This window comes from Quercus robur, chromosome 8, assembly GCF_932294415.1.
Source record: "Quercus robur chromosome 8, dhQueRobu3.1, whole genome shotgun sequence".
Classification (NCBI taxonomy): Eukaryota; Viridiplantae; Streptophyta; class Magnoliopsida; order Fagales; family Fagaceae; genus Quercus; species Quercus robur.
In genome coordinates, this window is record NC_065541.1 from 58,404,815 (window position 1) to 58,420,440 (window position 15,626).

The 15,626-nt window shown below is 36.2% G+C and overlaps 1 protein-coding gene across 1 annotated transcript; it reads right to left on the reverse strand.

Annotated features, from left to right (window-relative positions):
- Positions 1 to 11,806: 11,806 nt before the first annotated feature.
- Positions 11,807 to 12,676, reverse strand: LOC126696539 (uncharacterized). Its single transcript, XM_050393258.1, has one exon. The coding sequence runs from the start codon at positions 12,674 to 12,676 to the stop codon at positions 11,807 to 11,809; it is 870 nt and encodes a 289-aa protein (XP_050249215.1).
- Positions 12,677 to 15,626: the final 2,950 nt, after the last annotated feature.

Below are 15,626 nucleotides of genomic sequence, written 5' to 3' on the forward strand. Positions count from 1 at the left end.
TTCTTTCCCTACCAAATATCAAATTATTAAAAAAATCATGGAGATGTTGACCTATTCTATATACACAAAATAAAATAAAATAAACACTTAAATTTAGACTTTCAAAACACACAAACGCATAGAGATAATATGTAATATTTATTAGATAATAATGAAAAAAAAAAATTACTTCTCACATACTATTTTTAAAAAAAAAAAAAAAAATATATATATATATATATATATTTGATAATAGGAGAATAATAGTAAATATATGTAAACAATTTTTTCCATTTTCTCATTCTTTTTTCTCAAAAATAAAAATAAAAAAATCGTATCATATATATTATATTAAAGTCAAAACATAATCATAATCCAAATTGAATCTAGATTAGTTTTTAATTGTAATATAATTTTGATATAAATGTCCATTTTAATTTTCTTAATTTTAATGTAAAGTTGTTCATTCAGAATACTCAGCATGAAAATCATAATAATCACCCCACTTAATTAGGTAAGATCATTTTATCATCATTGTTGTTTAATATTTATGTGCGTAAACATGGATTACAACCTAGTTTATAGTTATTTTTTATCCTTCCAATTTTCTATTTTCTATACTAAACACACATAATGAAAAACTAGAATATTTTCAATCCTCCCAATTCGAGTTTCAATAAATTTAAAAAACTTTTTAATTAAGGCTCTATAATCTTTTTGCAAAAGCTCTACTACTAATTAGTAGTAAAACTTTTATGATATGGAGGTTTAACTGAAAAACTCTTTAGTGTTTTAAATATTTGACAAATTAAAGTTCTAGATTTCTAAAATATGAACAATAAATTATATATATATATATATATATATTCTAAAAGTTTCAAATTTTAGTTTTAGTCTTAATATGGTTTGTAGCTTTAGGTATCCCTTAAAGCTCTTTAGCTTTAGTTTTAAGGCTCTTCAACACACCCTAAACTTTAGGATTCCCGCTGCTTTCTTTCCTAATCGGCTGAGTTTCCATATGCTTCATTACTGTATTCAGAGTTTGTATTTTTCAACTTCACTTTACTCGTTGTTAGTTGGAAAGGCAGCCCAACCACTACCCTTAAAAAACGTACTCTTCAGAATTAACTATTCTATTATAATTCTATTCTAATAAATATATATATATATATATATATATATTACAATTCTATTCAACATATAAAACATATTCTTAGAGCATTAGCATTAGCATTAGGGAGAATAAAGCCCCCTAGTTGCTATTTTACACCCCGCACGCCAAAACATGCTTTACCCGAGTTTGTAAACCCAAAAATTTTTACAACCTAGCTACAATGAGTTCTCATTTATAAGAACTCATTGTAGCTAGGTTGTAAAAAAAAATTTGTTCTCAAATATTGTCTCTTTACTTTCTCTTTTGTCACATTAGTGTAGAATTGATTTGTTTATATTATTTATTAGTATAGTTTATATTATTTTAATGAGTTGTAAGTAAAAATAGAAGCTGCAATGTTGGGTGAGTTACAAAATAGAATAGTAAAATAGATAAAGTAGATTTTGAGGATGTAAAATAAATACTTTTTTGCATCCCCAAATGCGAATGCTCTTACATGATTCTAAGTAACTGTTATTTTGTTTAAATAAACTAAAGGCTTTTTTAGAAAATAATATATACAGTGACGAAGCCAGGAATTTTATATTTGGGGGGCCAAACATAAAATTAGACAATTAATTATTTCTCTGTGTATATATTAATTAAATCCATACTAATAGTAATGTACATGCACTTTAATAATCAAAACCCCAAAGTATATTATTTCTAAATTACCATCTCCTAAACTTGTCCATAAGTCTAGATTTTCCAAATTAAATTATCACCTGATGATGCCAAAATCGTCAGTTGGATCATTCATCCAATCCAGAGCTTTAGATGATCTTGTAGGACCTGCATGATAAAGAGAGTTGATCGAAAAGACCATCGGATTGTGCCCAGTGAGGGAGTCTCCGATGCTTAAGTTAGTATCAGCCCATATCTTTTCTACTATAGATAGCATTTTGTAGTGGTTTTTGACATACCTTAGAAAATGGACAAATTGTCCCTTTTATAGGTGACTTAGGTAGCTATTGGACATAAATGAGGGTGATTATTACCCTAATTGTAACGTTCTTTGTCTTGATGAGAGAGTTTAAGACCTTTGGTAGCTGTTATTGAATGTGTTGGGCGGTTACTTGTCTATCTTTGATGGCCTACTTATGACGCAATGATCGTCCATTAAGATGGATGACCTTAATGGTTTTTATGGACTCATCATCACCCATTAAAAATAATGACTAAAATTTTAAAAAATACTAATAATTTAAAGATTTTTAAATAAAAGACAAACAATCATTCAAATTTCAATATATAAAAAATTATTTATAACTACAACCAAATACATGTTATAAGGACACAATTCGGTTCCTAAGCCTAAAAGGTAATAAGATCTAGGCCCAAAGAGTCCAATACAATGAATTTGTAGAGAGTGGGTTAGAAAACTAGGCTCTAATGAGTTGGATAACAATTATAGTGGATCCAGATGACAAGAAAACAAAGATAAATTGATTTTATCCAAGGAAAATCATCTTCGGCTCAATCCGAGAAGGTTAGTTCTTGTACATATTTCTTTTAAATTTGATTACAAGTTTAGTTCTTATGGCTACAGTGTTTTTCTCCCTCTTTCTCGATCCCTCTACCGTGGGGTTTCTTTCTCTATTATATACTCCTCTCTTCTTCATCTCCGCAATCCACGTGTAGGTCAAGTTGTTGGCTTTGGCACCTTCCTGAAGTCTTTGGGAGTAGCTGTAAGATTTTTTGCCACTATTCAGGTATCACCTCCACATTAATGCGACTAGAGAGTTAGCTGTAGAGCTAGCATTCAATGCGGTGGTAGCGGCTTTCCCTTAAATATTTCTCAGCTTCCCTTTGTTCTATGTTTCCCTGACGTTTATCCTTATTAGTAAAAACCTTTCAAAGTGTCATCCTTAAGGGCGGACCAATCCTTCTGACCTTTGCCTTGCTTAGCCGAGGAGGCATCCCTTCTCGGACTACCTCCCCAAACCTTCAGAGTCGTAGTTTGCTCATGGCACCTGATTCTTATGTCTTCCCTATCGTCTAGTTGTCCTCGAACCACTAATCGTCCTCAGACAAGGCTCATGACCCAATACAGACTTTTAGGCCTTTTATCCCTACACATGTTATATTATTTTATCTATAAATTAAATAATAAAAATAATATATTTTAATCATATACGTTTATAATGTTATGATATATTGATTATTTTAATATTTTAAGAACAAATAAAAATATGAGAATAGTCAAACCAAACAAAATGAAAAATAAAATAAAAGTAAATGGTAAAGTGGGAGTAGCCTATACAGCTACACAATTACTTTTGCAGGAAGTATTTTAACCATACCCGTGTTGTTATATTATTTTATATATAAATTAAATGATAAAAATAATATATTATAATCATATGCTTTTATAATGTTATGATATATTGATTATTTTAATATTTTAAGAACAAATAAATATATGAGAAAAGTCAAATCAAATAAAAGAAGTTTGCCAAAAAATAAAATACGGAGGTCCTTAGGCCTCGTTTTTTTGAGCTAAAAACGCGGCCTAAGAACCCATCTATGGCCCCGCTTAAAAAACGCGGCCTAAGAACCCGTCTATGGTCCTGTTTTTATGAAACGCGACTTCAGTCTATCTTGGGCCGCGTTTTTTATAGCCACGGCTTAAAAAACGCGGCCCAAGGCCCCCGCGTTTTGTAGTGAAATAAAAGTACATGGTAAAGTGGGAGTAGCCTACACAGCTATAAACTTACTTTTGCAGGAAGTATTTTAACCACACACGTAGTTATTTAGGGGAGGAGGATAATTTTATATATAACCTTTTATATATATATATATATATGTATGTATATAAATAAATAAAATATAGCTCCCTCCGCCGCTATGGAGCACGAGGGAAAAGAAAAGTCTCCGTGAATAAGTCAAAAGAAATGCATATTATTGATCAAACAAACAACAAATTTATCAACTCTACCTGTATCAGCCACCTCACATAATTTGGCAATGGAGCAAGTTGTGCCAGAACTTAATTTATCCGTTAATCATTATTACGATATAAAGAATCCCAGTTCAGAATCACTAGCATCACCGCCTGAATTGTGAAATAACTCTCTCTCTCTCTCTCTCTCTCTCTGGGCTCAGTATTTCAGAGAGGATCATTGAAGTTTTAAGTGACTAAACAAGTTTGATCAATCAAATGAAGTTAGATTTTTTGTGCTTTAAAGGTATTTGTTATTCACCGGAAGCTGATAAGTGATAATGACAACAGCATACAAGGTATTGTAGAATTTGATTAAGCAGTACTGGCTTTCGTTTCTATAAACTATTGTTCATTTTATGTAGTCATTATCAAGAAGATGCTTATAAAATTTTCTGTCATTTTCTGTTTATGTTGCATTTATAATTTGGTTTTGAGATGATATTGGAAAAAAAAAAAAAAAGGCTTAAGTCCTATGAAGCTGCAATACTAGTCGATCATATTTGAGCTGTTTATTGCCACTAATGTAAGAGAAAGTTTTAGTTCATCCAATATAGCTATAAATTGTAAAATAGTGTTTTAAAGTAAATAAAGTAACATTTTGGTATTAAAATAGGCTTCTTCTTTTCTTTTCTTTTTTTCGTTGCAAATCTAGTTGTGAATGCTCTAAGACAAAAGGTGAAAAGCTAAAAACTAAGAGTCTGTTTGGTTTGTATTCATTTTCTATTTTCATTTTTTTACTCATTTCTATTCTCAAATCTTGTACTCATTTTTTGTTTCCAACTCATATTTTTGTTTGGCATTAATTTTTTGCTATTGTTTTCCCTAAATTTTTTTTTATTTTTTATTTATTTATTTATTTATTTATTTTTATTTTTTTTTTATAACCTCCAATGGATACAAACACAGAGGAAGCCTTTGGCAGTTATCATACCCGCTAGAAACCATTTATCGCCTACAAACTAGTAACAATCAGAGCAGATATGCCTTAAAACAAACAACCACCATAACCATTTCAACAAACCAATCCACAAAAAACCACCACAACCAAAAGGAGTCCACTACCAGTGAGCATCAGCCATGGATTGCTCTCATTGATTCACCACCACCACCATTGAGAGAGAGAGAGAGAGAGAGCTTTTGATAGGACAACTTAATGTTAGTGGGACCCATGAAATTGGTTTTTTTACAAAAATGCCACCATAGATTCACTATCAGATATGCCTTAAAACAAACAACCACCATATGCATTTCAACAAACCAATCCATAAAAAAACCACCACACCCAAAAGGAGTCCACTACTAGTGAGCATCAGCCATGGATCGCTCTCATCAATTGACCACCACCACCATTGAGAGAGAGAGAGAGAGAGAGAGAGCTTTTGATAGGACAACTTATTGTTATGGGACCCATGAAATTTGTTTTTTTAATGAAAATGCCACGATATTCATTTTCAAGAAAATGAAAACGTCCAAAAATTTTATGCTGTTTTTTGAATATTGAAAATGAAAATTGAGTACGAAAAACACAGCCAAACTAGTGTTTTTTGTGGTGGGTCCCACAAAAAGCTAAAAATAAATACTGAAAACACATTTTTTCTCAAACCAAACACTCTCTAATATTTTGCCCAAGGGCTAAGAAGGGAAACTCTCAAAAGCCTAAGCAGAAAAAGCAGCATTTCTGTCATCACTGTGGTGCAGCTGGACATACTCGACCTAATTGTTACAAGTGGTTAACCACTCAAAAGAGCAACAGCATGATCGCGCCGAGAGACCAGAATCAGTTTCCATCCACTTTTGCTCCTCTTGGAGATCTTCTCAAAGCCTTCATGTTCCTTTCAAATTTGAACGGGTTTAACTCTTCCTCCTCACCGCTAGATCAAGGGTTTGCTAAACGGAAAGGTTCTTCTAAGGCATGGAAGGAAAAGGGCTCCAAGTGATTATGTCACTTATTCTCTCTCCCCTTCGTGTTTTTTTTTTATTTTGCATTACTTGTGTGTTTTGCTTTCTTGTTTTGAGTCAGTTTAGTTTTATGCATTGCTTTGTTTTGTTCAACATGTTTTTGTTTGTTTATTTTTCAGTTTTGCTTTATTTTTTTTTCATAAAAATTTAAAAAAAAAATTGAAAAATCAGAAAAATACAAAAGCAGTGTGAATTTGTGTACATTGGTACTTGTGTACCTTGGATGGCCATTGAAAAAAAGTTTTTTAAACTTTGTATTTTTTGTAACTTAGATGAGCATCTCTATTCACAACTGAACAAGTGAACTTTGTGGCTCGTGTTTGTGATGAGTAAAATTAAGTAGTCTCTTGTACTTAACACTCGTATCACTCTTTTTGATGAGAAGAACTAGAAAATCCTAAGGAAAAGGTATAAATAACTATCTCACCACTGTTGCCCGCCAATCATGACATCTGTATGCTTCGACATAGCAAAAGTGCAATGTCAAAAGCTTAACATCATTGGGTACTTCTTTTCTATCTCTTATATACCCATGCATGGTTTGCTTTAAAAAAATATATGCAAAGAAAAATAAAAGCAAAAAGATCAAAATGCTTTATATATGATTGCAAGCATGTATTCTAGGAGATGTGGGAGTTATAGGATGTACCTCGAAGATAATAGTCCCCATTAAACAGTCACAATTGTGTGTGAGTTAAAGTGATTTTCTCATATCTCAAATCGTCATAACATGTAGACGCTTATGCAATCTTGCAATGTGTTTCACACACAACACGCAATATTCTTTGCTACTTTTGATACATGTGCAAGTATAATGTGATTTGGCCATCACAAGGAATACTTGTGTTAATGTATGCTCACTAAACTGTTTTAACTTGTTTTTGAAATATAAAATTGGTTAGACTTGTTTAGTGTATGTGTGTGTGTGTCTTTTGGGATTTATGTGCTTACATTTTTCTTGATTGAGAGATGTTTTTGAGAGATTAAAATGTTGTTTGGATCTTTGGTTGAGTTGCATGTTTGATTGCATTCATGTCTGCGTTTTTCTCTTCTTGAAAAACTATTTTGAGCAATCTCGACAGCTCCTCGACACCTCTTGCCACCTGGCTTATCTATTGAGCTCTTCAACTTCTTTTAATCACAATCTCGACAGTTTCTCGATAGCACCTCGATCCATCAAGAAAGTTTTTGTCTCCTCGATAGTTGCTCAATAGCCCCTCGATCCATTGAGCTTCTTTTTGCTGTGGACACCTCTGGATAGCTGCTCGATAGCTGTATCTCTTCATGCCTTTAAAGCTTGACACCTCTCTACACCTTTCGATCTGTCGAGAATTATGAGAATCTATAAATAGGGTCCACGCGATTCAGATCTCACTCTTCTCAATCTCTCTCGATACTTTTGTGTCTTTTCACCTCCCAAACCTTTCTTTCTCACTTCAAACTCCCTACCCAAGAGCTTTTCGGCCTTAAGATCATTTTTCTTGCACCTGGTAAGATCTTTATCTCTTATTCTTCATGCATTTCATGTTTACTAACCTAAGTTTTGGGTTTTTGAAAATTTTTTGGGGGTTTTTCAAAATTGGTGGAATTTTTGTGAAATTTTTGGGATGGGCTTTGTGAAAATGGTTCTAAATCATCATGCATTACATCTCATTTGCATTATAACAATGTTTCATGCATTATAGGTGTGTGTTTACCTTGTTGAACTGATTGTGTGCTGGTAGGATTGGATTGGGCTAAGCCCATTATGTTTTTACTATTGCATATCACATGCTCATGCATTTTTATGCATACATACTTTACATTCTCTATATTCTTATATATTGACTGTATTGGTTCTTTTTTGTGTGTTTCTTTCTCTCCCTCTCTTTAATTTATGTTAGTTGCGTCATGGCACCTAAACGTAAATCTACTCCATCCCGAAACCCTCTTCGTTCCAGGCCATCCACTTCTTCTGATCCTACTCCTTCTTCTGTCCAGTTTCATGATGAGAAGGCCAAATTAGACTTCTTTGAGAACTTCTCTAGACGAGTCGTTCATTCGGAATGCCAAGTCAGTTTGCTGGACTTTTCCGACACTGACCTACCCACTGTCATTCACAGCAGGGGTTGGGAGTCACTATGTGACGTCTCAGTCACTTGTCCATCCGTGCTTATTCAGGAGTTCTACTCCAACATGCATGGATTTGATTATTCAATTCCTCTCTTTGTTATTCGCGTTCGAGGTACGCAAATTGTGGTCACTCTGGATATTGTATCCGAGGTGCTTCGTGTTTCGAGGGTAGAGCATCCTAACTACCCCGGTTGTGAGCGTCTGAGGACTGTGTCCAAAGACGAGCTTATATCCGATTTTTGTAAGCGTCCCTCTAATTGGGGTGATCGTCAGTTCACTTCTTGTACGGCCTTTGCTAAAGGCCTTAGGTTTCTTAACATGGTTATGACTTTTGTTTTGCATCCTTTCTCTCATTATAACTCCATTACCGAGCCCCGTGCTCGATTTTTGCTTTCCCTTTTAGAGCATCTTACTATAGATTTTCCCTCCCACTTTATTCTCCCATCATAGATGTATATAGGGATACGGCAATCCGTGATAAGCTCATCTTCCCTTCGGCTATCACGAGGATTTTACGCCATTTAATTTTTTTGTTCCTTTTCCCGTTTCTGACTACTTCCATTTCATGTGTGCCATAGACGCCGCTATCGTTAAACGGAGCAAGGCACAGCTACGTTCGAAGAGGTCTGGGACAGTGATTCCTCCAACTTTTGCAACTCCATCCACATCTGCCCCCTCTTCTTCTACGGGCTGTGTGACTTTTGAAGACATCATGGCACAGCTTATGCGCATGGATGCTCGCCTCGACACTCTCAGTGATGAGTTATGTCAAGTGAACACCCGTGTTGGTCGTATTGCATGACATCAGCCTGCCATGGGTGGTTACACTGCTGCTTCTCCTTCTCCACTGGCATCTGAGGATGAGGATGATGATGGTGATGCTAATGCTTCTGATGCTGATGAGGATGATGATGCTAGCTCTTCTAGTGCTAACGAGATGTCTACTTGATACTCTTACCCTTTATCACTCGTGTCAAAAAGGGGGAGTAATTTTGGATATGATAGTAGTCATACACATAGGGGGAAGGTTAGCATAGGAGATTTTTGTCAAGGGAATGTTTATATTGAGGGATGTAGTTTGGACTTTATGTATCTTTTTCTTTTCTTTCTATTTTAAATACATTGTTCTTGTACTTTAGATCTTGTGATCATATTGTGATAGCAAACCTTGTACTTGTTGATATATACATTTGAGGTTGTTATTACAGTTCTTTCACCTATCTTTACATGTGTTGTTTCTTTTCTTTCTTTATACACATGTTTCTTATTTCTTGTATGCAATATTTTATTTCTGTTTCACACTAAGATGCCTTGATGAGTTTTGTTTAAAGTGTTTCAGAAATACAGGTTGTTAAAGTCTACTTGCCGAAAACTCTCTTCTTACAAAGTTTTTCAAGCGTTTGTGTTAGGATAGATTTTATTGTATTCAACAAGTGAATGAGTTGAGTGAGTTATGAATTCTCTCATATCTCATTTGTTTGTTGTGATTTTGTCACGGATTGCCAAAGGGGTAGATTGTTAGGACATATGTGATTCTATGTTAGGAAAATATGTCAACATTTTATGTAATTGGCTAATCCTTTGACAAAACGCACTTTTTTTGTAATTTGGTAGATTTAGGATGTGTTTAATGCTTCAAGCAACAAGGTTTCAAGTTCAAGTGTTAAAGTCATGCAAGTCTGTCCAAGAATCAAGTGAGAAACTGCAGAATTTTAAAACTCGACAGCTAGCATCTATTGAGGTTTAAAAGTTACTGAAACCCTTGGCTCAACAGCTAGCTCGATAGATGACTATCTATCGAGGTTTATGAAATTCATTTTTTCAAGCTGTTTTTCATCCAATCCGTGAATGTATGTTTGAGCCTTCTTTTCTTACAACCCTAAACATAAATAAGGATTATTTTGAGGGCCGTAAAAGGATACAAAAGTTACACAAGAGCACAATTCCACAAGTGTGAAGAAAAGTGTGACCGGAAACCTAGTTTGCCCTAGTTCTTCTTTCTCTTGAAGAAGCTGCTGTGTTCTGTACACCATAGAGTTTTGTGACCAAGCAACTTCATGATCTTCATCGTGTGATGAACTGAAGAACTTTGCAGCGAACATCCTTCTCAAGTTGGAGATTAAGTCACATATTAGGATCCATGCAATTGGTTAGTCGCATACTAGGAGCCGTGCATTGAAAATGAGAGATTGTTACTACAAAACAAGTCCAATTGGGTATTGAGGTAAGGGTTCAACTGTAGGCTGGTATAAAGTATTGGGATTCCTTTATTTGTAACCGTTTGTTTTGATAATAGTGGATTCTCGGGAATGGTGACCTTAAAATCATCTGGTGGGATTTTTGCCGTATAAGTTTTCTCCATTCGTAAACAAATCACCGTGTCAATTTATTTTTCGCTGCATACTTTAGTTAATTGGTGATTTGTTTGTGCTACCACATACAATTGCATGTTAATTTGATTAATTAATAAACTTGGCTAATTAATCAATTAATTCATCACAATGGGTCAATACGTTTTTGGCCTATCATATAGATTTAAGAAAGTCTAAAAATAAATATAACTTTATTTAAATAGAATACAATCCAATTAGTGATAAGTATATGTGTCAAAAAATTGCAATAATTAGACATTTAGCATCTATAAAATGAACATTGAAGTATTTTAACTTACACCATAGTAGTATAAAATTGGAAGGTCAAAGGTTTTGTTGATCCGCCGCACCCCCAAGTCCACCACATAATTGCAAAACATTTTGATCAGTGCTCACATAGGTGACTCTCTCTCTCTCTGTTTTCCTTTCTTCTTCTTTTTTCTCTCCAGTTCTTCTCTCCTTTAGGCTACATTGCTGCAGTTCCGTGATTTACAATGTAAAAACTAACAAAGCTTCCATGTGAATGTGTAAATAATAATGGCAGACTAGACTAGACAAGACATACAAAGTTCCCCAAGCTTCTGTGTAGGCCCCTGTGTGGCTGTACCCTTGACCCACTCTATTACCCACTTTCCTAATTACCGAGTAATGCACTTTTCTTTTCATTTGTTTTCTTTTAATTTTCCTTATAAAATATTATTTGATATTACAATAATATATATATCATATGACATTATAAATCTACTTGATTAAAATATACTACTATATAACATTTAATTTATTGATAAAATAATATAACATGTATTTAGTTGTTTTTTATTAGAATTTTTTTATGGGTTGAAATTTGAATGATTGTTTGTCTTTTATTTAGCAATCTTTAAATTATTAGTATTTTTTGAGTATATTTTTAAAAAAATCTCAATCATTTTATTTAATGGGTGATAATTTATTTTGATAAATCTAGGTTCATTGGTAAGTTTAGGACTATTGACACATTCTTGAAATGTAAATTGATTATTAATTGTATTATACATTACTATTCTAGGTTTCATACACACAAAAACTTAGTTGTCTAATTTTATGTATGGCCCCCCAAAGATAATTTTCTGACTCTGTCACTAGGTTACTTTATATAGAAAAAGTTTAAAATGGATATGAGACAAGGTGTAGGTGATAAAAATAATAATAATAATAAATAATAAAAAAATTTTGGATTGAAATTTTTTTTTTTTTTTTTTGAGAAACCAGACATCAAGCCTGGGCTTTTATTGAAAAAGAAAAACAAAATCAATGAACATAAAAAAAAACAAGGGGTTGAATGTCTTCAGGGAGGTCATCCAACCAAACCCGAACCCCCAACAAATCCTTAGCTTTTTTGGCTAACATATCAGCTACCACATTACATATTCTTTTAACATGATGAAACTCACACCACTGAAAATCATCAGCAAGGACTAAGATGTCATCAATGACATTCCCATATGAGGAGAGACAGCCATGCCCTTGTGAAAGGGCGTTGATCACCACCAACGAGTCACCTTCGATAACCACTTTCTGAAGACCCAAATCCTTAGCAAACTGGACCGCTTTCCGGCATGCCATAGCCTCCATTTCGTTCACTGTTTGGGAGAGGGAAATGGGCATTGACATGGCTCCGATCACAGCGCCATTCCAGTCTCTAGCTATAACACCGATGCCTGCCTTATTCAGTGCATTGAACACCGCTGCGTCGAAGTTCAACTTGACATGCTCAGGTTCTGGAGGTCGCCACTGCTGCATCACGGGAGGAGGAGGAGTTGGTGCAAGCTCTTGGGCATCGAGGTACTCCTGCATCAAGTCTCCCGCCATGGAACAAAGCTGTCCGAGAGGGTGCACAGGCCGGCCAAAGTGTTGAGCATTTCTCCGGTTCCATAATAACCAAGCTGTGATAGAGAAAATTTCAGCATAATACTCATCATGTACCTGCAAAAAACTAGAAAGCAGGTTAGTGAAATCAGATGGGGGGGAGGTGACCACATGATGGAACCATGTAAGTGAGTTCCACACGCAGGCAATCTCCCCACAGGACCATATAGCATGCAACGTGTCTTCCTCATGAGTTTTGCACAGTGCACACACAGCTGACTCAGTAATTTGCCGTTGCCGAAGATTGGCCATAGTGGGTAGAGCATTGTGGCAAGCTCTCTAGATGAAGAGCTAAATTTTCCTAGGTACTCGGAGATGCTAGACACCTCTCCAGAACGTCCTAGTAGGGCCAGAATTAGAGCTACCTGCACGCTCACTCGAAGCATGCGCAACCAGCATTTTGTATGCGCTGCTTGTGGAGAATTGGCCAGATGGGTTAAGGGACCAAGTGATGCGGTCAGGGGGGGCTCTTTCACTTAAAGGGATGCTTAGAATGGCCTCCGCTTCATGTGGCAGAAAGTTTGCCTGGATCACCTCAGTCTTCCATTCTCCATTCTCCTGGTTTATAAGGCTACCGACCGTAGCATCTGGGGGCAAGTCTGGTAGAGCAGAAATGGGGGTTCTGCTAGGTTGATTAGGCAGCCACAGATCTTGTTTAATCCTCACTGAGTTCCCATTACCAATACGCCACACCATGCCTCTTCGGATTACATCACGGGCACTGATAATGCTTTTCCAAGCATAGGAGCCACAGGTAGAATCCCTTGCCTCAAGAATTGAGCTATCCAGAAAAAATCTTGCCTTGAACACCCTATGACAGAGTGAGTCTGGATTATTAATCATACGCCACACTTGTTTGGCAAGTAAAGCATCATTAAATTTTTCAATTTCCTTGAACCCAAGTCCTCCCACCTCCTTGGCCTCACAAAGTTTGTCCCATTTAACCCAATGCACCTTTCTATTGTCTCCATTATATCCCCACCAGAATTTCCGTATAAGAATCTCCAACTCCTTAATCAATCCTTTGGGAAGTTTAAAGCAACTCATGGTATAAGTCGGAATGGCTTGGATTACTGACTTGATTAGCACTTCCTTGCCTGCTTGCGAAAGTAACTTCTCTTTCCAACCTTGGAGCTTCCTCCACACTCTCTCTTTAAGATAAATAAAGGATTGTTTCTTAGCTCGACCCACTAATGCTGGCAGCCCCAGATACTTCTCATATTGGCGGATAGCTGGAACCCCTAACAACTGCTGAATGCTAGTCTGAATCTGGGGAGAGGTATTTGAGCTAAAAAATAAATTTGTTTTTTCCCTATTTATTTTTTGCCCCGAGCCACGCTCATAGATAGCTAAAATATCAAGAATGTTTTGGCACTCCCCTTCAGTGGCCCTGCAAAACAAAACACTGTCGTCTGCAAACAATAAGTGGGAAATTCTGGGTCCATGACGACATATAGCTACCCCTTTTATATCTCCACTCGCCTCAGCCTTCTGAATCAAACATTGCAAACCCATGGCACATAATAAGAATAAATAGGGCGATAAAGGATCCCCCTGGCGAAGCCCCCTACCTGGAATAATATTTCCTACAGGTTGACCATTAAGCAGAACAGAATAGGATACAGATTGCACACAAGACATGATAATTTTAATCAACCTCTCCTCAAGACCCAACTGATACATCACTCTCTCCAGAAAAGCCCATTCCACCCGGTCATAGGCTTTACTCATATCCAACTTGAGAGCCATAAGACCCACCTTCCCTTGTGTTTTTCTTTTTAGGTAATGAAGCGTTTCAAAGGCCACTAGCACATTATCAGTGATGAGCCGACCCGACAGGAAAGCACTTTGCGAATCAGGGATAGTGAGAGCTAAGAATTTCTTCAAACGATTAACCACAACCTTAGCAATTAATTTGTAAATCACATTGCAGAGGCTAATAGGTCTAAAGTCTGACACTTTCTTCGGGTTTTTTATCTTAGGAATTAGGCATATGAAGGTGGTATTTATGGCTTCAGGAATAATACCAGTATTTAAAGCTTTAAGAATAACAGCAGTTACATCCTCACCCACAATATTCCAGTAAGTTTTATAAAAGATAGGAGACATACCATCCGGGCCAGGTGCCGTGAGAGGGGCCATTTGCTTGAGGGCGGTGTGGACTTCCTCAGCTTGAAAATCATGTCCCAACCTCAAGGGAGAAGCATCAAATGTAGCAGGTTGCATTCCTTCCAAAATCTCATCAAACCCCGAAGGATTTGAGCTAGTAAACATGCTTCCAAAGTAGTCTTGCACCACCCTACTCATTTGACCTTCATCTTCCACCCAATTACCTGTTTCATCTTCCAATCCCAATATGAGATTGCGGCGGTTTCTCTGATTTGCTCTGCAATGGAAATATCTAGTATTCCTATCTCCCTCCTTCAACCACATATTGCGAGATCTTTGCTTCCACATCAACTCCTCTCTATTTTTGAGTTTTTGAATTTCTTCCCTTAAAACATAGATTCGGCTAGGATTAGTTCTATAGCAATCTGAGACTTCTGCATTTTGCAATTCCTTAAGCTTCTTGGTCAGGGTATTACGAACATGTCCAAAAGTGGTGCGGTTCCAAAGCTTAAGATTTTCCTGGCAATTGTAGATTTTGCTAGAAAAATCCCAAACTGAGGGAGAAGCCAGACCTGTGCCCCAAGACTCTTTTATGACCTCCTCACAAGAATTATCCTTTATCCATATAGCTTCAAACCTGAAGGGACGCCCTTTTTTATAGAAACGGTTGAACTCAGAATCTGTGCATAACAATATGGGCTTATGATCTGAATGAAAGGCTTCCAAATGATGAATCCGGGAAGAAGGGAATTTCAATATCCATTCCATTGAAGCCACTCCTCTATCAAGACGAATCCATACATTTTGGTCTCCCGGTCTTCTATTGCACCAAGTAAAAGGATACCCGTTGAACCCCAAATCCCTCAATCTGCAATAGTCCAAAGCCTCCCTAAACCCTTGCATTTGTCTTTCCGAACGATCTAGCCACCCCTGTTTCTCATCAGCTAGCAAGATTTCATTAAAATCACCTATACACAACCAAGGCAAATTAAACTGATTATGAAGAGTTCTGAGCAAGGACCAGGAGTTTTCCCGGCTGGCGGTATCAGGGTCACCGTAGAAACCCGTGAACCGCCAGGCGTCATCAACTCCA

What these genes read in the sequence shown, in the direction of transcription:
- LOC126696539 (XM_050393258.1), bottom strand. Translation starts at nt 12,676, where the DNA reads ATGGCCAATCTTCGGCAACGGCAAATTACTGAGTCAGCTGTGTGTGCA.